At 38.1% G+C, this 24,370-nt stretch overlaps 1 protein-coding gene across 2 annotated transcripts; it reads right to left on the bottom strand.

Annotated features, from left to right (window-relative positions):
• Positions 1-1,995: 1,995 nt before the first annotated feature.
• senp7 (SUMO specific peptidase 7) lies at positions 1,996-20,868 on the bottom strand. Of its 2 annotated transcripts, none has more exons than XM_011489326.4 (23): positions 20,615-20,868; positions 19,756-19,848; positions 18,423-18,485; positions 18,234-18,340; positions 16,384-16,617; positions 16,135-16,238; positions 15,888-16,006; positions 13,510-13,822; positions 11,352-11,476; positions 10,963-11,100; positions 10,851-10,884; positions 8,490-8,714; positions 7,958-8,418; positions 7,706-7,833; positions 7,496-7,612; positions 7,305-7,421; positions 5,613-5,708; positions 5,374-5,525; positions 5,245-5,291; positions 4,988-5,031; positions 4,372-4,440; positions 4,148-4,298; positions 1,996-2,948 (listed from the first exon to the last, which is right to left on the bottom strand). In XM_011489326.4, the coding sequence occupies exons 2-23, from the start codon at positions 19,810-19,812 to the stop codon at positions 2,808-2,810; spliced, it is 3,042 nt and encodes a 1,013-aa protein (XP_011487628.1). In that variant the 5' UTR covers positions 19,813-19,848; positions 20,615-20,868; the 3' UTR covers positions 1,996-2,807. The 2 variants fall into 2 exon arrangements, with proteins under 2 accessions (XP_011487628.1, XP_011487627.1); XM_011489325.4 differs by having other exon boundaries at positions 18,414-18,485; positions 20,615-20,779.
• Positions 20,869-24,370: the final 3,502 nt, after the last annotated feature.

The raw sequence follows: 24,370 nt of genomic DNA, 5'->3' as shown, positions 1-24,370 counted from the left end.
GAATGAATGAATGAATGAATGAATGAATGAATTAATGAATTAATGAATAGATGAATGAATGAATGGATGGATGGATGGATGAATGTATGAATAGATGAATGAATGAATGAATGAATGAATGAATGAATGAATGAATGAATGAATGAATGAATGAATGAATGAATGAATGGATGGGAGCCGTTTTTGTAGTAAGGCCCATCTTGACCGGATATGACGTCACCAGACCCTAGCACTTCCAAATATATATTTATGTCTTTGGCTACGTCCTTATTCCTTTTACTACTCACTACACACACGAGAGGAGCCAGCACTATATATAGTGCACTATGTGTCATGTACTATATAGGAGAAGAGAAAATGTAATAAAATGTTTTTTTAAAATAACATTTTCATCCTCAGAGCACAGTGGATTCATAAATGGTCATCCCAAAATGCTTATATCAATGAGATCTCCCCTTCGTCAAATCGATGACGTCATATTCGCCATTTAAAAATTCGAATTGCTTTAACCCTTGTGCTATCTTAGATGACCCCACCCTTACATTGACGTTTTCTCCCTACCTTGACAAAGGTGGAAAGATTTCATGTAATCCATGGACACCAGTGAGGATCACAAATCCTTGAAGAAAAAAGGTTCAGAGCACTGTCTAGTGGGTCAAGATGACCCAACCCCCAATGGTAAAGTGCCTAGGATAGCACAAGGGTTAAAAATCCAGGGCACTACATAGTTCTGCACTATATAGTTTTTTAGAAGCTAGGATTAGGGTGAGAATTATTTTACTTGGCTGACACAAAAACAGAGATCTGGTTGGTTTTGATTTCTACCTTCAACCGTTATTTTTAACCTACCTTTTATTTATTTTATTCAAAGCACTTTAGAACACGCACGTCTAACATACAGTATTTCTTCTTGAACATATTACTCAGGTTTATTTCAATCATTGACACAAAAATGTTATCTCTTAATTAAATTTTAACTTAATATAAAACATTTATTGTGTTATTAAATTATGATTGCTATTCTTATATGTTATTCCTCTTTTTTGAAGAACAAAAAGGCTATTTAAACAAAGTTTTTCATAAAGCATGTTTAAAAAAACTAAGTAGGAAAAAAACGGACAGAAATAAAATCTTTACCTTCTTTTTCCCATTTGGGTCACTTTGGTTTTTTACTATTCATCTATTAATATTTTGTGTGATATGTTTTTTAATTCTTCATGTTAAAGCACATTTATTATTTTTATTTGAGCTGCATCCTTATCACTTTCTGCAATTTTAGGCAGATTCCATACTGTTTCAGCGGTGAATCCACTGGAGGGCCAACAATCCTCCAGTTAATCACATTAGTCGTTCCAAACAGCAGTGTCACCAAATCTAGATAAGATCCATGAGAACAGACATGATACTGAAAACTAAAAAAAACGGTCAAATCAATTTGTCCCTGTAGCATAAAAAAAGTTCCATTTTTGAAATTGTCTTAAGTCTAAATGCCATGACTCAAGTTCAAGACAACCCCACATGGATGGATAATTTATATAGTAAAATATCCATTTTAGAAATGTGTAGGTTCATGAATGTAAAAACTGTTTTTTTAAAGGTCTGAATCCTTAACCTGGACAATTTATAATTTTTTTTTAAGCTAGAATGTTAACTAGGATCAAAGAAAAACCAGAGAACATTGTGTCCTCTGGTTCCTCTTCATATACCTTTGGTGTCACTGACAGAGTTTTAGCTGGCGTGGGGGGGCTGCAACGAGCTGCTAAGCAGATCAGTGGGATTATTGAGCTACAGTGAGGGGATGAGACCGAGACAGTAAATACACCTAAGCTGACCACGAAACACTGCGCAGATTTCATCTGAAGGCTCTCCAATGTAGAGAAAATCACAAAAACAAAGCCAAAAAGAAAAAAAAAGGGGGGGGGGGGGGGGCTCTGTAGATGACAAATGCATCCAACTTTGTCTCTCATTGACATTAAAAAACAAAACCACAACTACAACATTCTACAAGTTTTAATAGTTGAGATGCATTTTTGGACTAAGCTTCTGTTTGACACAAACACAATGTCTAAAAAAAAAAGGCAAATATGAATATTTTTGTACAAATAGCATCATATTTAGAAGCAAAAGAACTACAAAATTTCTCTCAGTAAAAAAATATACATATTATGACAGCAGTTAGGGTCTGAAGTCTCTACACTGGTGATGGATCTAAAGTCGTTTGTAAAAAAAAAATTGCTTACTTTCTTCTGCATTAAATAAAACCAGCTAGCATCTTTTCCCAATTGTAGACCAACCACATTTTGGGCATTTCTTTTTTTTAATCCATTTTCAGTGAATCTGAAATTGTGAAGGCTTGGGATTTCAGAGTTTAAAAACATTTCATGGATTTGCATGTTGGGTTTGTGACGTGTTTGGAGTCTCCAAAATCTGAGCGGCGTGTTACAAACAAATGGAGGAGGGGAGGGGAGGGGAGGGGAGGGGGGTCTCTATCACTATAAGATCATCTTAAAGGAAGATCCTGAGAATGCTAATGCTAATGATAATGCTACGGAGAACAAAAGCATGAAATGTCTTAACAGAACTAGACTTTCCAGAACATTTATTGCCGTCTGGCTTGAAGTGAGACTCTGAACTCTTACATAAAAACAGGATTAAAAATACAAGAGTCTTCATTCAGTCTTTGAGTCGTTTCTTCAGTTCCTGCTGGTTGATGCTCCTCTGCTCTCTTAGGAACCACAGGAAGCAGCTTTGTGTTGAGGAACCTTCAAAATAAATGTCTTCTGCTCAGTGTGAGCACAGTGACGGACTCAGGGCTTCTCTTTATCCAGCTGCTGATGTCGATAAAGGTTCAGTATCAAATCTCTGATTTCATCTCGTTTCCTCCGAACCTGTTGCCTTGGGAACCACTGTTGTAGCTGAAGAGGGAGATCAAAGTGTACGACGGGGTCCTGAGGAAAAGAAAAAAAGCACAATGTGCATTATTTTAAAGCATTTCAAAATATATGTGTGGTCACATCTGGATCAGCTTAAAGAGAATGCCAACCAGATCGCAAATTTGAAAACAATAAAAACATTTAAAAACAGTTTTTAACCCGACAGTACACGTAAACTTGAAGGAAATATCGGAAAATAAAATCCTAAATTTGAAAAAATATTTATTTAAAACTTGAAATAATTATTGACAATTTTTAAAAATTGTTTTAATTTTGAATCTTGAAATAAAATAACTATAAATCTTATTCTTTCACCTAATGAAAAAGCATTTGTTTTGTGTTTTCAGTTCTGTATTCCCAGTTTCAGTTCAGTGGGGGCGTGGCTTTGATCCCCTTGGTTACCAGGACATGATTGACATCGAGTAATAGAGGCTGAGGTGATGTGATTTCAGCTCCAGAAAAGTGTCTGTTGTTGGCGGCGCCTGCCTCATCCCTCCTCTGCAGTACCAAACTTTGGGGGAGAGATGACACAGACGGCACAAAAGCAGCAAATTACGAATAAATATTATTTTTCATTTAGTAACTGAAGTTTTAGGTTTATAGTTTTTTTTATTTAAGTTTCAAATCTACAATTTCTTAAATTCTTAATTTATTTCTAATTTAAGGTATTTGTTTTAGATTATTTTTTAATTACAATTTTATTTTTTTAGTTTAAACATTTTCTTCATATCTACATCTTTATTAATCTTAGATATTATAGTTTAATTTTTTTCAAGTTTATAATTTTAATCTAAATTTTAAAAAATACTTTTTTCAATTTCAACATTTTTTTAAATCTACAATTATTTTAAAGATATTTCTTTTAGTTTGATTTTTTTTTCAACATTTATAATTGACTTTTCAAATTTCATATTTCTTCAAGTTTAATTTATTTATTCACATTTTATTTTTCAAATTTTTATATTTCACTAAAGTTTTATATCATATATTTTATAACTTTTCAAATTTTATTTTCTTATTTTTTTCAAAATTATAATCTGGTTTTTCATTCACTTTAAGCTGACCCTGATTTGATCCCACAGAAAAGTCTATCGTTTTAATCCCGGCTTTTTTTTTCTACAGATAAACCCACATGTTCCACAGTTTTTACACAATGACATGGTTCCGTTAAACCACGTCAGCGCCTCACCCCACAGAAACGAGGAGGCGAGTACCTTCAGAAAACACTCCACGTATTGAAGCAGGTAAAGGCCGCAGTCGCTGCTGTTATCCTGAAGAGGAACTTTGCAGTTTGAGCTTTTCATCTGGTCAGGACCAAAATCTCTCAGTGAGCCGCGACGGACCTCCCACTCCGACTGCAAATAGCTGTAGGATGAAAATGCTCCATCTTAGAATGAGGAATTAGAAACAATCAGAACTAAAAGAAATCCAAACTCACTCTCTGAGAAGTTTGACGACTCTCTCGTGAAGAGAAATTTTGAGAGAATCCATGAGGAGAATGCAGGGCCTTAGGGGAGAAAAACATGAGTCAGCAGTATTTTCATTAGAATAGGTTACCTTTCAGCTAATAAATCCGATTTATCTTAAAGACCCGCTCCGATCATCTTTTGATCTATTGTGAGAGCGTTTCCAGTGGTCTTTTAATTATGATTATGACGTTTTCAGTCAAAATTTAAAAAAACCTGTGTTGTTTTCTAGGACATAGTTTCTGCAGAACCGCAGGAGTTCATTAAAATTCAACTGAGTTGTGGCACCTGACCTTTCTGTCAACTTAGTTTACACTCTCTCCCACTAGCTTACAGCCACTCACACCCCCAACCTAACGTGAGCTAACGTTGAGCTTAATTTTCTCTCATGTAAACATGTTAACAAACCATTTTGAATGGAGCAGCTCTTTAAGGTTGCTTTTTCAAAATGTTCAATATGTTTTGAACAAAACCAAAATATTTCTCTTTAGCAATATGGATGGAAAAAAAGGGATATTTTTGGAATGTTTTTCATTTATTTGATATCATTCGTTAAAACTACTGTGTTTGCATTGAAGGAAAGCTGACCTCCTCTGGACTGTCTGTCTGCAGCACGTCTGCTCTGTGCAGCTCTGGAAACAAATCAATCAATCCATTTATTTGGCATTTGCATGAGTTAAATCACAGGAAGAAAGAGACAACACAAAGACACAGATTAAAAGCATAGATAAATAAATAAATTACAAACAGTAAAACTAATTTTATAAAATACTTTTAAAAAAGGGTTAACACAGAAACCTGTAGGAAAATTATGCAGAAAAAGAAAAAAATGTCATTTTTCTTACTACTGGAGAAGTTGGTGAGTCTTTGCTGGGATCCTTTGGAACATTTTCTAAAAGAAATGAAAGCAAAAGATCATTTTTTTTTGAGCTGAAACCTTTCAAATGTGTAACAGTAGCAGAGTCATGTCCCACCAGCTTCTGCCTCCACGCTGTTGCTGCAGATCATCTCAGCGTCTGCTTCAGATCTCCCAACCGTCTCCTCACTGGGGGACCCTGCTGTCCAGGACTCCACTTTCGGCTCATCCAGTCCAGGAAAGCAGATGATGACTAAATACCAATGAGCTCTAAACCGAGGTAAAGAAACGCCGTCATTCAGCAGTAGGGATGAACCTGAAACTGCACTGAAGAGGCCCCATGATGTGTTCACTTACTCCTGGTTGACGGGTACGAACAGGAAATCCTTTTCAAAGATGTCCACATGGCGTGTCCAAGTCTTCACCCGCTGATGGCGCCGCTGTCTCTGACAGCTGGAAGACAACACATTAGCCAGCTACTTGCATTGCATCTGAACTAATAGGTGTATCAGGACAAAAAGGAGGCGGAACTAAAAACACAGTTATAAATTATCCGGTGAATCTGGGATTCGATCTAAAATGATATAACTCGACAAAATCAAGAGTTACATTTGAACTCTCTTAAGTTTACCGTTGTTTTCTGAGCAAACTGGGCATGTGCAAAATCCGGAAGTGAGGATAAAATGTAAATACAGTGAACAAAACCCCATTTAAAGTCAAATTAGAAGTAAATAAAATGTTTTTAAAAAGGATAATAGTGAATAATTTCAGTATTATTTTTTTATGTCAGCAAAAATTCTTTAAAAAGATAAATGCTTTTTCAAAATTAAATATTTAGTACGGTACTTCTATGCATCTGTAAACACACATGGTGCAACGGATCACAGCCGATCACCGTCTTGGTTTTAACACGCATCAAAGTTGCTGCTTGATGTCTGTCCACAAGTGTGTTCACCTGCAGCTCCTGCCGCGTGTGGGAGGGGCTTCTGTCAAAAGCTATGCTCGACCTCGTCACGGAGGATGCGGATGCCGATTTCCGTTTTATTTAATTTAAAGAACTGAACAAAAGCGTTGCTGTACGTCCCTAGGAAATCCTTCAGAAATCACTGCTGCTGGCACCAGTGGGAGGGGCTTTGTAGCAGCAGGGGGCACAATGAAAGAATGAATCAGTTTAACATCCCCTGATACTCTAACCTTTTTTTTTTGCCTTTTTTTATTCTTCTCTTTTTTAAAGATGCAATGTAACAAAGCCCATTTCTTTAAATGGGCACCTTTTCCATAAAGGACTATCTAGAGTACAAAGATTGTTTTATAAATAAGACTCAATAAGCAAATATGCTGAAGTTATAAAACATTTGTGTCTGTGTTTATATGTTTTCAAGTACTTTGTAGACTTTTAAACAGTTTAAAAATGATCCGAACCAAGACTCTATAACTGTAGCACATCCGATCCGTGAGTTTTGAGATCCGTTGCACCCAAATAAATAATAATAAATAATAAATAAATAATTTCCAAACTAAATGAATACGTTTTAGACATTACAGTCATTTTGGCGTATACTTATATAGCTATTTCTAATTTAATTTGCTTAACTATAGTTATTAAATATAACTAAGAACAAAGATTATGTCAGTTTGTAAGCAAGTCTTTACAAAAATATTACCTGATCCTGCATTTCCCCTAAAAATCTCTAATATTCACGGCACATTTTTCGGTTCAAAGGAAATGCACCGTTATTTTTTTATGACAAAAAAAAAAAGGTTAGCTGAGATACTAAACTTGTCTGTTTGTAGTCTACCATGAATAGTAGGAGAATGGCAACTTTTAGTGACCGTAAATTATGTGTCTTCAAATGAAACTCCTTTGTGACAGTAATTCTCTCTGCTTGTCCTGTGCGACAGCTCTGTCAGAGTTTGCTTCGGAAAAGTAGAGTTGTTTTTAGTTTCCAAAAAATGTCCCATCTTTCGTTTTCCGTAACTCAAAAAGCACCGTTTTTGTAGAGAAACATCATCTCTTGGGCGTTTCCCTCCTGAACTTTGTGCACTCACGCGTCGCTGTTGGTTCCCTCGCTGGCGTTGTCTCTGCGCGTCAGCTGCTTGTAGAAGAAGCTGCTGAAGACGTGGCAGCGCTCGCTCAGAGCGCTGGGCGTGTTCAGGAGCAGGTATCTGGTTCACAAAGCAGCATCCATCACAAAGAAGCAGCCACGACTTACGGCTGGAAGACTGGACCTGCTTCTTACTTGAGGTAAAAGTCGATGATGACGTCATTCAGGTACTTTCCGCTGTCGAGACACTGCAGGTCCTCCATGGTGACGGTGATGCCGCCCTTTATCGGCGGGGGAGGAAACTGGATTAACCTGAGCGGAGAACAACAGGAAAACGTTTGATTGTCTCAGCCTTAAGGGGATGGGTGAAGAGAACGCCGACATCTGGGCAGAGGGGGAACTGACCTGCGGGCCACGCCCTGATGCTTATAAGGGATCCAGTTGGAGCTGGGCTTACACAGAGACACAGAATACGACCCCTTGGTTCTTTGATGGCGAAGCGTGTACGCAGGAGCGGCGTCCTTCTTGCAGTCCTGTAGACATGAGTGGAGGTTTGACAGCAAACTGAGAGGCCGAAGAACTACAATAAAACTACAGCACATTCTCTGAATTTTATTTAATGTTGATTTTCTTTCATAAATTCTGGACACAGCTTACGTCAGGGGGACTCTGGAGCTCCTCCTCCTCCTCCTCCTTCATGTCCTCCTTTGGTTCTGCCTGCACCTCCTCCTCCTCCTCCTCCTCTTCATCTTCCGGTGGCGTCTCTGGTTCGGACTCTTTCTGGGAGCCAGTGTCCAGCCAGATGTGAGCCGTTGGGAGTTCGTCTGCATCTGAATGCAAGCTGCTCTGGTCATCGTTCAGGTCCAGGCTGATTCTTGTGACGGTCTGCGTGAGCAGCAAGTCCAAGTCCAGTCCGCTTCTCTGAATCAGTTCTAAGCTTTCATCCAGGGACAGAACCGGGGTGTCTTCAAAGTCTGTGCTTTCATCTGTCTTCTTACTTCTTCTTTGACGAGTCAGACTCTTGATGCAGTCTATGTCCAAGATGGAGCGCAGCAGAGCCCCTTCCATGCCCAACAGAGGGTCTTTGAGACTCAGGAGAAGAAAAGGACAGGCCTTTCCTGGAAAAAACAAGACAAATATAAAGACAGGAAACGTTGTCATGCCGTACCATGGAAGTGCCATTACCCACCAGTATTCATGTCTCCATCCTCGGCACTGTGGAGCTGGCAAAGGCTCTGCTGGATAGCAGCGGCGGCGGTTTGTGACACGCAGATCAGCAGGACGGCAGGGAAGTCGGCGCCGTCGCAGACGAAGTGCAGCCCCCGCTCCTCCAGCTCAGATTGTTCCCAAACGCTGTACCTCCGCAGGTCTTTGCGCTCCAACGTCAACACCACGTGGCGCTCCCCGCTGGCATCTGGAAACAAGAGGTCAGAATCCATCGCTGAGGAAGCAAAGGTGCTGAATATTCACAATCTGTTTACGAAAAAAGATTACGAATATTTGTGACGTCTGAGATCACTGATTCGTGATTTCTATAAATCTAGCAGACTGTATTACAAATATACTTTAGATAATGTAATTATTCCTCTAAACTACATTAAAATGTGGGATTTCAAGAATAAACTAAACGAAGCGCTTTCACTACTGTCAACACAGGAAAAGAAATATGAAAGTTTAAAGTGGTTTTTGTAGATGGAAATACAACCAGACTTAAGTTTAGTTTACTAAAATAAGTTCTGAAAACATATTTCAGTTTAAATATAGTCTTTAATTTCAAACAAAAAAACATATTTCTGAATTCAAAAAACATGTTTATAATAAAATTAAACATATTACAATAATCTTGAGATCAATTATGTGATGTCATGACTGTCTGCTAGCGCGATAGAGAAATCACATCTGTAAAATGTTTTTGGGGTATTTCTACCCAAAGTTGACTAAATATGGAAAAAGTCACTTTCCAAAACATGTTTTCTGTTGGAAACATGTCTGTAGTCAGTTTAGATGAAAGGACTGTGAGACATTTCTAGTTGTTCCATTTTGATTAAGGTGTTGCATTTATGATCTTCTGGTCATTCAGCCACTGAACCTGTAATCCGAAAAACTTTAAAGATGGAGAAACATTTTCAGGATTTGTAGTTAGATAATCCAAACTAACAGTGATGTTTAAGTTTTATTCAATGCTGAAGTTAACCAGGAAGTTGATAGAAAAACCTTTGAGCGAGACATTAAATAGCTGCAGTTACAAAATGTCTTTGATCGGATGAAAGATAGGATTAGAATAGAACTGTGTACATGGGCCCAGAAACACTTAATCTGATTATAACAAACATTTACATACGTCACATATTCAATCGGAATAAATCATTTGGACATAAGCAGAACTCTCTAAAATACCCGAAATGGCCGTAAAAGAAGAAATAGCGAGTTCATTGTAAACAAAACAAAAACTCCCGCATAGAGTGAGATGATCTTTTAAAGGTGTTTTTATTATTGTTATGATTATTATTAAGCGCTGTTTAATCATAATTGTTTTAATCAGTGCGGCCAGTGCTTTATTCTCGGCGGAACGGAGATGGAAGAAGGGTCAGGGTCAGGCTAATACGTGCTAATAACATTTAGCCGTGGATGCAGTTAAAAAATCTGTGCCGTTAAAGCCGCAATCTGCATCTTGGCTGAACAGAAATATGTTGCAATAACATCAGCCTTTATTTCGTCTGGACACGATTGGAAACATGAATTCACATGCTCGTTTAAACGGTTTCTCAGGACTGCATAAAGTGGCATTTCTGCTTTGAAAAGCCGCCTCCGTTAGCTCACAGGCCGTCCCAGATCTGCTCCTCTGCTCTTAGACACGGTTCTCCTGGGTCCGGAAAGAAATTTTGATCCGAATGAGTCTGATCGGGGCAGAATATTCCAAACGATGTGTTTAAATGACGCATTTTTATTCTGATCGGACGTCCATTCCTTTTTACTTTTGTCCATGTAACCGCAGTGTTTAAAACAACCACATTCCATTTTTTTCTTTCTAAATCAAACTAACAATGTTTTAAAACGAAAAATGAACTAATAATGGATGATTAAAAAGTTATATTTTCTGTATGAATGTTCTTTTTTCTCAGCATCCATCAAAATTTTTTACTTTCCATCTTTTTAAACTGATTCAAGTCTGTGCTCCCAGATAATTTGTTGTGCTGTTTTAGATGCCCCCTGTCTTTGTATTTTCTGAATTCCTTTGTTCCTTCATTTGTTTTCTACATAAATGTAACATTTAGTTTGAAAAATTATATAATTAGATCCACAAAGATGGTACACTGGTGTCACCATTGGTTCTGAGGGCTTAAAAGGGAAAATCTCCATTTAAACCTCATTTGTCATCAAACCAGAGGGACAGGATGGATCACACCCTTAGAGGTGAAAGTGCACCAGGGTCTGGAAGTCCTAATCCAAGCGCATAAACAAACGCAAATAGACTACTAAGCCAGGTAAGGACAGAACAGAAGCTCCTAAACTACAACAGGATCATAGCAGAACCTTTTTCCGGCTTTACCTTTCAGTGGAATGATGACTTGATCTTCTGTTATCTGTTAAAGAAGAAGAAATGCGGCACATTCAAAGTGTGATCAGGAGGGCACGGGAAATACACTGCTCGTAGAATTTACCACGAACGCTCCGTTTGCATTTCCTCTGTAAGCTCCACAGCACAGACTCCAGAAGGCCACGCTCATCCCAGCGCAGTCCTCATTAAAGACAAAAGATTCCAGTAAGGAGCCATGAGTGGTTTCAGCTGATTCAGTCATCTGCAGCACAAAACATACGCAGGAAAGGGGTGAAACAAGCTGTCAAATGATTTTCTGCAATAATATTTTGAGCCTGTCCTCTTTGGCTCCATCTGGTGGTCATTGCATAGACTACACTTTCAAAAAATTATATTGAAAAAACAAAATATCTTTACTTTACAAATCTTTGGAGACAGCGTGAAGGGATTTGTACATTAATCATACAATGTTCTGGAGATAGAAACAAGAAAAAACCTCAACTTCCCACCAACCTGGGAGTCTGGATCCTCTTGCTCCTCACATGCAGCTTTCTGGAGGACGTCTGGAACCCTGGCATGGACCTCCGCATGACCTATTGCACTTTCATTGCCGCCCTCGTCATCACTGGACAGCACGACTAAAACAGAAACATGACAAACGACGTGGGACTTTTTCATCAAAACCATGGCGCCCTGTTGCTTTTGATAAGCCATTTGTCCGATTCCTACTTGGGGTAATTCCAAGCACTTCATTGAAAAATAACAAGCCAACAAAAACCACTAAATCATAGTAAAAAGAAGTAAAAATTTAAAAGTGATAAAACAGCTTTAGAAGTGACAGAAAGTGAGGCACACAAAGACTTATTCTGACAGTCTTATATTTTCTAACAATTAGCTTTGAGGCAGCACGGGTCACCAAGCTAAGCTGCAGAGACATTAACTATATTGACTTAAATTATAAAATTATACATTAATAAAGTTAATTATGCAATCTTTAAAAAAAAATCTGATAATTTGGGCAAAGTGTTGCAGGAAAAAATAAACACAGCTCCAGCTCACTATTATTTTGGTTGTCCGAGTGATCCGTTTTTGAGTCTAAAGCCCTTTTGGTTCTGATCCAAAAACAAGACGTTTCGGTTCTTTAAAGCAGTTTGGATTTAATGCTGCAGAAAAAAAGTCTCTGGTTTAGATTCTTAGTCAATTTTTAAGTGCATTAACAGCATATTAGCAACAGTAATAGTCTGATACAACAGCTATTTTTTTAAACCTTTTTTTGATTCAAGGTAAACTTTTTCTACATCAGCAACCAAAAATAAATAAATAAACCTGCAGTTTAATGATGTATCTCCAGGATCTCGAGTCCATTTTCTGTAATCGTTGTATCACAAAAAGCTTGAAGATGTGACTGTTTTTCTTAAAAGTTGTAGTAGTTTTCAAAGATAAAGGCTGTAGGAGCATGCTGTAAAATCTCAAAGCAGTTAAAGTTGCTCCAGTTCATTAAAATGCAATTTGATGTAACCTCACAGGAGGCTAAATAAAACCATAATATTCTTCACATTTGTGGAAAAGTAACTATAAACTTTGAGCAATTATGTAATCACAGCACATTTGATGAATTTCACACAAAGGGGACCGGCATCATATTATGGTTTGGATGAAATCAGAGCTGCTATCCTGTAAATGTTTTTTACACCAATTAAGTGAAACTGAATCCTATTTTACGGCACACCAGACAATCTCTAACCCCGGATTTACACTGATCAGTTTGCGGTGCATCTCTGTCGAGTTGCGTGGCGAGTCGACCGTCAGTTTACATCATCTCCGCTGCGTCTCCGGTCTGACTTCCTAGCTCCCGGAGGAGTGGTTTGTCCTGCCAAGGAGTCAAGTAGTTCATCCTGCCGTCTTCACTCATCCCAAACGTAAGCCATCGGCCCCCATGCCCTCTTCTTTCTCACTGAGGCTTTGTAAAATGCATGTTCGGTATCATAAACGATGTTAGGGTTTTGTGCTTCCAACATTGAACTGTTGTCCTCCGTGGCAATCATGGACAATGGAGTTATCTGCGGCGTTCACGTGCGTTATTAAACATAAAGTTAAGCTTTATTTTGAAAGTACCCGGACCCGTTTCCGGTTCTCCGGCTTTTTGCCGCAACACTGACACATCCGCAGCCTAGAAGTGGAACTCCTGCGTAAAGGTTGCGTTGGGGAGAGACGGATGTCAGAGGCAGACATGACAGCGGTGATGTAAACATTCCAATTGATTAATCAGCGTTCTAATTTTTTGTGTCAACGCCACACAGACGCAACGCAGACGGACCAGTGGAAATCAGTCTTTACGGCGCACCAGTGTATACTGCAACACAACGGTTAAAAACAATTGTGTCTATTTAGGATATGATTTGTTCAAAGACTAGACTGTGTTCACTTGTAAAAGTAGTCCATCTCTGTGTTTAGACTGCGTTCAGGAGAAGTTGCTCTGACTTCAATTAATTTTTTGGCCAGTTAGATGTTTTTCTTTCGGAGATCAAATGTTTTTTTTAAATAAATGTTCTATATTGGGAAATATAAGAAAAGTTGAAGTCTTTTGTCTTTCTATTGAGTGTAACTCCATCCATTCATCGAGTTTTTCCTGTTTTTTTTGCTTTGATCGGACAGACTTGGTGGTGCTTACTGGGCTCGAAGGGGCTGGTCTGAGACCCGTCCAGCCTCCCTGAAGATCTTCTTCCATGGCTGCCTGCCGTGTCTTTGTCTCTCAAACTGGCTTCCATAAATGGAACCAGAGTTTGCCTCTGTCCGTCGCCTCCGACCGTGAACTTCATGATGCAGCTGTCCAAATCTGAATCCTCCTCGATTTTGTCCTGGCCGACAGACACGGGGGACGACTCGCCCTCCCCCCGGTTCTCCTCAGTGGGGCTGAGCAGGCGGTGGCGCTTGGAGTTGCGTACTCCATTACACTGAGCTTTGGTCTCCAGACTTTTACGCTTCTATCAAGACACAAACATAGATTTTAGTGAGAAGAAAGCCGCCCTTTGGGCTGGTTTTGGCAGGAAGGACTCAAGTTTCCAAACAGTTACACAATTTAAAATAATAAAGACTCTGTGGATTATAAATTGGCTCATTTAGAGTTTTTCTTCTGTGACTGAATAGTAGAGCAATGAGAACATTTTATTTACGTCAAAATTATGATGAAGTACTTTACATTTTATAAATGAAAACAGTGTTTCTAACATGTTCTCGTGGCATTTTTCTGATGATGGAGGACATATAGACAGAAAATCTGGGGTTGCTCTGCACCAGTGTTCCCGCCCAGGAAGCCGAGATAGCTGTCCAATTTCTTCTTTTCTGAAGTCTCCAGTTTCCCTCAACATTTGAGGCTCACGTTTATCTTCATCCTCTGTAAAATATCTGCAGCTCCTTTTGAGTTTTCTTTGAACACTAGATTTCATTTTAGGAACCATAAAAAAGTGATCTAGACATTTCCTTAAACCAGAACTGTCAAAGTGGAAGCTACAAAATCAGACGTCAACATAGGTCTTGCTCGACTTTTAAGGTGCAACAGATAAATAATATAAATTCCGGGCTATAGAGCACACCTGATAACAAGCTGCACCATTTACATTTTTATTACCGGTTTTATACACACACAAGCTGCACCTGTAAATTGGCTGCATGCGCCCATGTTTAAACATATTGTTTGAACATGTTGCAGCGTACGATCAGCACGTTTACACCAGTCTTAGAGAGGGATAAATAAATGCTAATTACATTTTCTCCTTCCCAGTATTATAGTTTGTTTATTAGAACACACTCACAACCAGCCAAACAGCATGGATGTCACTTCTGCTCACAGCCACCTCAGTCATGGTGAGGAACTTTACACCCACGATTCCCCACTTCCCATGAGTCTTAGGGGCTGAAGGCGGTGTTAACCCCAGGTCGCCACACTGTGTTGTAGATTGAGGATGTGATGTGCTGAAACCGCGTGCAGGTGTGTAAGAAGGAGGAGGGAGCGCGTGCAGCAAGTGAGAGCAAGAGCAGTGAAAGTGTGTTGGGGGTGTGTGTTTATGTTTGTTATACAGAGTGAAAGAGATGTGTAATAAAAGAAGCTTTCCCCCAGAATAAAAATGAATGATTCTTTATAGACCCACTCTGGAGGCTCTGAGGGTCTAAACGGGGAAGTGAACAACTGAAGGAATATCCGCCTTTGGCAGAGAGGAAAGAAAGAAAAAAAGTAATTGCAGGAAAGGTTCAACACATGATATTTACAAAGAACGACGGTACACAGTAAGAGTTTCTGAGCTTTGATCTGAGCTTTTCTTTCCAAACAGTGCCTGTGACACAGCAGTAACACAGCAGCAATAGGATAGTAACAGGGCTGGTTAAAAAAATATACCGGTAAAAGTCACTGAGAGCTTTCTTCATCTTCCTCTTGTGCACTGAAACTATGGAAGTCTTCCTCCTCGGTGTCGGATTGGAATAGCGTCAGATATTCTTCGCCACACACTCTCCGTCTCTCCTTCGTTGTAGTTGTCAGTGTCACTAAGGCAAATTCACTCCTGAGCTTGCACTGTTCTCTCCGTCAGCAGACCAGCTTTTCCAAAACCATTGGTAATGGTGGATTTTTTCACACTGCTTTTAACGATTGCTTTTTAACTTGAAAGCTGCGTCATATTGTAGTGGCGGTCACGTGCACGTTGGGTCTAATAGCAGCAAGGGATTGTGGGACGCAGCCAAAATAGGGCTAAGCATGGATGTTTCTTTTTGTTGCACCATGACTGAGGGGTTAAAGAGCAGAAGTGACCTTGGCTTTTATTTTTAATTATGCTACAGAATCGCTTCCATAGTGAAAATACAGTATTTAAAATCAAAAGGCCATTGGTCTAAAGATGACCAGAGTGGGACTGGAAAGATCCAAACAAATGGAGTCAAAAAAGAAAAGCTTTGTGACTTTTATAGAAAAGTGAAATGCAGAGGAACAAAAATGGGAGTCTGTGTGTGCGTGAGTGTGTGTTTGTGTGAGATGTGGTCATGTGCAAGAGCAGCACCTACCAGTCTCTGTGGTGAATCTTTTTCTGGGTTCGTCCGTCTGACCTTGATGTGAGCCGAGGACAGCTCATCACAATCTCCTGCCTCCTTGTTGGGTTTCCAACTCAAAGACAGTCCATAGTCTGCACCACACAAACACCAACCAAGGTCTTTTCAACAACACAAGCATAGCAGCGACCGTCTGCAACTGACGTCGCCCGTTAGACTCGTTTCAGATCGGAATGTTGAATCAAACAGAAAGATCACCCACCTACGACCTCAGAAAAAGAGCCGTCCTTCCCAATGATCAACTCTTTAATGTCGTGGGGGTCTTCATTGTCCTCAACATTTGGAAGTTTTCTTCTGGAATTTGACCTGAAGAAAGAAAAAGAAGAAGACTGATGACATGAATGCAAAATAAATGTGTTATTTTAAAGCAGAGTGTTTCTGGTTGGCTTCTCATTCAATTAGGATTATTTAAAAAAGAATAAATCAGTTGAAATAATGATAGTTTTGTCACCTTTGAGATGAGGATGGCGTCGTCTTCTGGTTGCTTTTAAGACTTGAACTCCCGTTATTCCTGGTTTCCCTCTGACTGGACTTCTCTCTGCAGGTCGCTGGCTGCTCTCTGTTTGGCCTGCTGGCCTTCTGAGGACCAGACAGTTGTTTCCTCAGACTCTTCTTGATCCTTTCCATGTGCGCTTTACCCATGTCTGTCTTTAAGACATCTGTCAGGATCAACAGTGGCTTCCTCCTGCAGGACACAATCACAAAAAAAAAAAAAAATGTATTTGCTCACAATCTTCTGACTGAAACGTCAAGACCCATCAGAAAAGTCCCGTTTGAAGCTTATTTCTCACTGCAGATAAGACTTCTTGTTTACAGGCTGATCAACAGGGGCAAGCTGAGCCCTGCAGATAAGACTTGTGTCCTTTCATGATAAGCTTTGGAAGGCATGAATTCCCTCACATAAAGCATGAAAAAAAAATGTGTTGGAGAAGAACATTATTACCTGAAATCATTAACTTGTCAGTAAATGTGCTGTTTATCTGGGGGGGGTTTTAAGCGAGTACCTTATATTAAGGCAAAGCAAAGGCTTAGACTGTGAAAGAATGGAATCAGGAGTGAAGAGTCATCGGGAAGTTTTGGAAAAAACTTTTCAGGCGGCTAATACATCCCATAATTTCTTAATGAGAAAATATTACAGCTTAGGAGAGAACTACATCAAATTATTGACATGAAATAAACATTATAATCATCATTTTACAAGAATTATAGTGTCCCTTTTTTAGAGTACGGTAAGTTGCTTCTTTTATCCACAAAAAATTTAAAGAAACAACTTTCAAATCTATCTTTAAGTGTATATTTAGTGTAATTTATCATCTATCTGCTGCTTTTAATGGAGCTATGGTTAACACAGGCCATTTCCTCTTTGTGGGATTAATCAAGATTTTTTCTGTTCCATCCTATTCATATCACAGAAAAACGTATGCGTTTGAGAGGTTCTGCTACACTTTCAAGACAAAAATGCAAAAGAGTTGACAGTAAAAGAAAATGATTGTAGAAAGAAATTGAGAGGAAGTGAAGGGAAGGGAGATCGGAGACAAATTTGATGACAGATGGCGAAGGATCCCTCCACACCAGTTCATGTTTATAGAGCAACATCCAGACAGAGCGACACCGTCAGGTTCGGTGGAAGAGACAGGAAAGCAGGGAACTGTCTGGAAAACTGCAGGATCCAGCGTCTGTGCAGGAAATTCGGCCAAACTTCACATCCAGGATAAAAACAGCAACTATTCTAGGAAAGTTTTTGATAGTCTGATAATGCAGACACAAATCTTTATTGTCTTGTTGCAGTGGAGCTGATTTTTCCTTCGTTTAGAGAGGGGAAGGAGTTTCTATAATATATACATTCTATAATAAAAGCTAATTAGTTCACAAACTTTGATTTGAATGTAAACATTTGTCTTCTTGCTAATACATACAATGTTCCCTCACTATAACACAGTTCACCCTTTGCTCTTTTGCTCATTTCTTTCAGTGCAATTTTGCTTTTTTTAACAACACAGTGTTCTGCATCTTAATTGGCCGTGGACCTTGTCAATCATTCTCTTCCATGCTGTACCTCTTACACAGAGTGCGTTTGGCTCACCAAATCTACATAAATATTCTATCATGATCAAAAAACTGGATTCTTTTTTTAAGAAGGTTTGAACTTTGAGAGTTTAAACAAGAAAGAAAAGTGTGAAAATGTTCATGTCTGTCTTAGAAAAGTGTACAGTGAGGGGTTTTGCAGCCTTAAAACCTCTGTGCGATAGGTGTGGGTTTCACCTATGGAACAAACCCACGACTCACGCTTTTCCTTCCTACCTGGCCATGATCATTGTCGCACGACTGTTATGAAACACCGTGGATCCGTTTTTCTGCTGGGAATGATGAGATCTTATTTGGCAACCGGCAAACGCGGTCCAGGAAACCTTTTAAGAAAGAAAGACCAAAATAAAGCTTCAAAACAGAGCTTTCTATTTAGGTTAGACAGGAAACACAGACCTGCTGTACCTGTGCTAACTTTCCACACTCTGATGGAAGACGCGTCATTGGGATTTTGAGGGGGTCTTCCATCTAGAATTCACAGAGTGGTTAGTCAAGCGCGTTACAGGTAAGAACCATTGACTGTAAATGAATACTAACAAACAAGTGTGACATCACCCACAGAAAATGACCTGCTTCCACTTCCACAGAAATGCAGTCAATTCAATCGCCATTTTTTCGAGATACAGGGAAAATTTTACAGCAAATAAAAATTAAAAATAAAACAAGAAGAACAACTTGCGATAAATGAAGAATATAGTGAAAAAATTAGGATTAACAAGAATATGTTAAAAAAGGTAGCACAGTAAGAATGGTTATCCTGACAGATATAATGACTCAGTAACATCTGTTTATTTCTCAGTAGAAGTCCATGGGATTTCAGCTTCTTGAAACCAGGGGGTACTTCCTGTTTGAAATGTCGGAGTGGGGTTTCGCCACTCAGTCCAGTTTCCATATCCAGTCAATGGTTAGAACTAAGGTTTTATGACACATTTTCAAACATGCAGCTGCAACAAATGGAGAATGCAAAGATTCTGATGTCCAAAAAAAAAAGTTTGTTTTCAAGCAACGTAAAAAGTCTAAGGGAGCAGCTGAAAGCTTCATCAACCACCAGATGATGAAGAAATTATCAACACATGAACTGCTAAGGTTATAATTTAGAAAAGCTTCATCATTTCTTGTTCTCCATTTCACAAAAGAACTATATAGCTGCTCTGTTTAGTTTAATTGTAAAGGGAAATTTCATTTGTAGGCTGTGGACAAAACAACAAAAAATATCAGATAATCTGATTTGCTGATAAGGGGTTTTCATAAATGCTGTTAATGCCCCATCATCTGACTTTCTACAGAAGAAATAACCCGAAAAATTACCCATCCATCTTTAAAACCAGCTATATCCCTTTAAGAGCTGCTGGAGCTGATCAGAGCTCCTGTTGGAAAAATACCGGGGTACAACCTGAAAAGGTCTGCAGGGCCACACAATCACGCACACTCTTACGCACACCTAGGGACAATTTAGTGTCAGCAATTAATCTATAAAGCATTTTTTTTTTTTGGAGAGTGGAAGGAAACCGGAGAACCCAGAGAAAACCCACGCATGCACACAGAAAGGTGCCAGCAGTGATTTGAACCAGGGTTTCCTCGCTGTGAGTGCCATCCACTGCACCATTATAACAAATATCAGAGATTTTGAGGAGGAAAAAGTGTATAAATACTAGTATTTGTGGGGGGGGGGGGGGGGGGGGGGGGCATTCACACAATGCAAACAATGGAAAACTCAACAACAAAATTGTAAATATACCAAGTTATCTTTGTCAACTACAAATGGAATAGTGAGGGCTCTTCTCCTCTGCATCATGGTTCAGGGGTATGGGGGGAAAGCACCACAAGAGCACTAGAAGAAAAGAGAAGACGGCTTTGTGAAGGCTTTCTGTGAGACAAATTCTAAGACTGTGTGGCTGAAAATCAATAACAATAACAAACGCAGTCGGTTTAAAGACAGGTACTTTAAACTTAACGAAGATGTGATCCAAACATGCAGATTCTGGAGCTCTCCATGTCAAAAACATTTAGGATAACTGTTGGTGGCGCTTATGAAATAAAATAAGAAAACTGAGAAGTTGAATATCAAGCATTTTGACAACCAACATGGCTAAAAATTAAACTAAGATTGGTTAGTTTTGGTCAGCTGATGAATTATTTAAAAAAAAAAGATTTTTTTTTCTTATTTTATTAAACTGCTATTAACGGCCTCCTAGTTGATTCAAAACCATGTGTTGTATTATTTTTAATAAATTTATAAAAACCATAATGGAGCAATCAAATCATGCTAACTAGCCGGAGTGTTACTCTTATATGTGATCGGTCAGAAACACACAACACAAAATTAGCAAACACTAAATTCCTCAATAAAATCTGAACTAATCGCTTGATTTACGTAAATTTTAGCAGAATTGGTCAAATAATTGTGCATAGCTCCAGAAATATCCATATTTCCGATTTCTTTAAGCAACAATATTATTTGTTGGTTTCTTTTGTTTTGTTTTTTTAAGTGGGAAGAAAACTGAAAGTGATTATTCTCAATGGCTAACGCTAGCTGTTTTTGCTAGTCACGTTATTGCTGCAAATCTTTCCGATAGTTACAATAAGCCACGTCTTACCCGGCGTCAGAGCCTCTTTTGATATGTGCACGCTAAAACAAACGTACAACAGCACCCGCCTGCATGCGAATCTCTACTCCTGCACCTCGAAAGCACAAAAAGAACACATTTTGCTGTCCTCCACTCTTCTTCTTCGTCTTCGTCTTGTCTCGTTGTTTGGTGGTTGGCAAACACCGTCATCGCGCATTACTGCCACCACCTGGTCTGGAGTGTGACTCGAACTATTTTACCCATCGACAGTAAAAGAGAACTGGACCGAACGAGAAGGAAAAGTCTGTCCAAAACTTTTTCAAAAACAGACGCATCTCTCAGATCATGTTTTCTTTCGTTTCCTCTACCTCCAAAAATGAAAGAGGTCCATTTTAAAAACAATTAATGGCATATATCCAAGAAAATAATTTTCACGTATCAGATTTATTATACAAGATAATTTATGCCCCATATGTACAAAAGATATTGAAACTCAAAAGCACCTGTTTTATGATTTGCAATTTGGTAACATTTTCTGGAATTATTTATATAATTGGCTTTCAACAAAAAACTCAGTCCCTACATTTTCAAACTTTAACATTCAATTTGGGTACATCTAAAAAAGAAAAGATATTCAGTCTGTTTTTAATAATTTTGTTATTTTAGGTAACATTTGTGTTTATAAATGTTGTTTTATGAAAGAGAAGCAAAATTTTTTTTTGCATTTACAAAACGATCTCCTGCTTTTTTATAAATCCCTTAAAAGCATGAATAATAAGAACGCTATAAAACTCTTCAACTGCTTATCGGTTTATCTGGATTAATGCCTTTGTTGTTGTTTTTTTTTTGTTTTAATAATTTTTGTTTATTGCTTCTTTTAGTTTGGTTTTATATGTCTATTTATATTTATTTTTATAACTTATCCCTATTTTATTATATTGTTATATTGTTATCAAGTGCTGCTTAGACTTTGTTCTAGTTTTTCATTTGTAAAATCCTATGTTGCTTTATGTTTTGGGGTTTGAATGTTCCAAATGGAAAAAATGTAGTGTAATTTGAGATTTTGTCAATAAAATACATAAATAAATAAATAAATACATAAATAAATAAGTAAATAAATAAATAAATAAATAAATACATTCTTTTTAAAAAAAGACTTGACCGAACAAATGTGACGTCGTTCACAGAAAATGGCTTCCTTCCGGCTCCATGGAAAACTCTTTTTAATTATTTTTTAATGTCTATTTTTTTGATATAGTGTTATTTTAAATCATAGTCATGATTTTTTCTAATTAAAATGTTCTGAATATATTTTAGATAACTTATCTGTATGTGCTATGTTAATATACATAATAGAGTTATGTCTGTTTTACATACTTATTAAGTAATTCATCGTTGTCATGTGATTTATTGATACTTAAGGATTCTAAATGACCTGAAACTGTGTTGGTAAAGCATAGATATCTGATACAAAGTTATGAACCAGATAATGATAAATCCTGTAATAAAATGGTTAGGGTAGAACAGGGGTGGGATTATATAAATTCTCTTCCTTCCACTCCCTTTCAAGCAATCTTCGATTTTAAGTCTAATTAACCTAAGTTGAAACATCTTTGTATGACTGATTGTAATGTTCTGTGCATTATTCTTGCTTTGATTGCTTGAAATAAACCATTTCAAATAAATAAAATAAAAAAATTGAAATACTTCGGTTTGTTTAAAGTGGGATTAGCAACAACATGTTCAGAAAAGGTATCAACGCAAAAATGGTTATTCTGACAAACATAATGACTGAGTAAAAGCTGTTTGTTTCTGAACCCTTGTGCTATCCGAGCCACTGTAACGTTGGGAGTTGGGTCATCTAGACCCACTAAACAGTGCTCTGAACCTTTTTTCTTCAATGATTTGTGATCTTCACTGGTGTCCATGGATTACATGAAATCTTTCCACGTTTATCCACCTTTGTCATGGTAGGGAGAACACGTCAATGGTCATCTTGACCCCATTAGTATAGCACAAGGGTTAAAGGAATAAAAAATGTATGAATGCAAATTGTTAGAAACATTAATAACATTAATAAAACACACAATAACATTTTTTATCTGATGATGGAGGACACGTATAAAGAACATTAAGAACATTAAGATTGAAACAGCGTTTCTGAGTATGTCTTTATTTAAACTGTTGAGAATCAGGAGCAGATGAAAAAATGCACCTCTCCCACTAGCTTACAACCTCTCACAACCCCAACCTAACATTATCGGTGCAACAAAAATGATCCAGATGCCATCTTAGACGAGGAAAACAAAGACGTAGATTCTCTTTTCAAAGAATAACCTTGCTGAGGACCAAGTCTTTAGACACATGCATGCAGAGAGGCTTTACCATGTAAACACTTTGTTCTGCCTGGGGAATATTCCATTGTGCATGGAACAGTATCTTGTTTGGGTGTATCTATAGCAGCAAAATGTGTTTTTGTACAAACAACAGTGAGCATGCTGGTACTAAAAGCAGCAGGAATGTCATTTCTTATCTCACTGTCATTTGTGAGTCAATCATTGTAATTACCAGCAGCCACATATCCTGTCTTCATTGAAAAAAATAAAACCCATTTTGGTCAGTTTCAGTTCATCTGTCTATAAGAAAACATGGCACAGCTGGTAACAACACACTTCCCGGGGAGGAATAGATGGCTTTGGAAACTTCCTTCATTAACATCATCAGATATTTTCTTTTGCTTAAAATCAACTTCAGGGAAAACAAACACAGTTGCTTGATCTAAAGCTGAACAGAAGAGTGCAGCAACAACAATCTGTGCATTGTAGAGTAAAACTTTTGTTTCATCAGTTGAAAGCTCATCTCCCTCTAAACGACCAAAGGTTGCTTCCAGCCTTTTAGCTTGGGTGACAAACAAAATGTTTTACTTGTAGCTTTACTTTTATTTCCCTTCATGTCTGTGTGATTCCTATTGACTGCTAATGAAAACTGGACTGAGGGACCCTTCCACCCCAACATTCCAAACAGGAAGTATCTGCTGGTTCCTAAAAAAAACAAAATCCCATAAACTTATACTGCAAAATGAACAGGTATTACTTAGTCATTCTATTTGTCAAAATGACCATTGTTGCTCCGATACCTTTTTTTAAACACGTTCTTTCTAATCCTACTTATTTTTTCATGATATGTTTTCTGTAGCGCAAGTTATTCAAGTTATAAACTGACCAATCAGATGCCTGAATAAAAGTAGGTGGTTTCATGTTGAACGTTCAAAATGTTTGATTGACAGATTTTTCCGAGCCCGCTCTCAGTGGTAGGGGGTGTGGTCTTCTAACAAGCTCACTCCTGATTGGAGAGAGTGATTACCATAGAACCGTTGACTCAGAACAACTCGGACCAATCACTGATTATGTCTGGCCCCAACATGGCGACGGTTGTGTCGTGGAGAAATGGCGACTGAATTGACATCATCAGGTTGAAGCCTGAAGCAAGTCATTTTCTATGGGTGACGTCATACTCACTCGGTCCAGTTCCTATATTGTAATTCTCTTTTGAGGAAGAATTAAGTTCTCGTATTTTACATGAATAACTTTAAAGCAAGTTGATGAAGACGCTTTGTTTTTTTATTGTTTGATGACCTGAGTAGAACCAGCCTCTGAGATAAAGAATTTTATTTAAAATCACTAATTTTTATTCCATTTCTAATATTCTATTCATATTCCATTAAACTGCTTGAGAAGCACAAACTGCTCATTAGTAATTAGATGAGGGGCAGAAAGGAAAGTAGGT

The sequence above is a fragment of the Oryzias latipes genome, chromosome 21 (genome assembly GCF_053564925.1).
Source record: "Oryzias latipes strain Hd-rR chromosome 21, Olatipes_Hd-rR_3.1".
Lineage (NCBI taxonomy): Eukaryota > Metazoa > Chordata > Actinopteri > Beloniformes > Adrianichthyidae > Oryzias > Oryzias latipes.
Note: the sequence above shows the minus strand (reverse complement) of the source record. Positions and strands in the feature narration are given on the sequence as shown.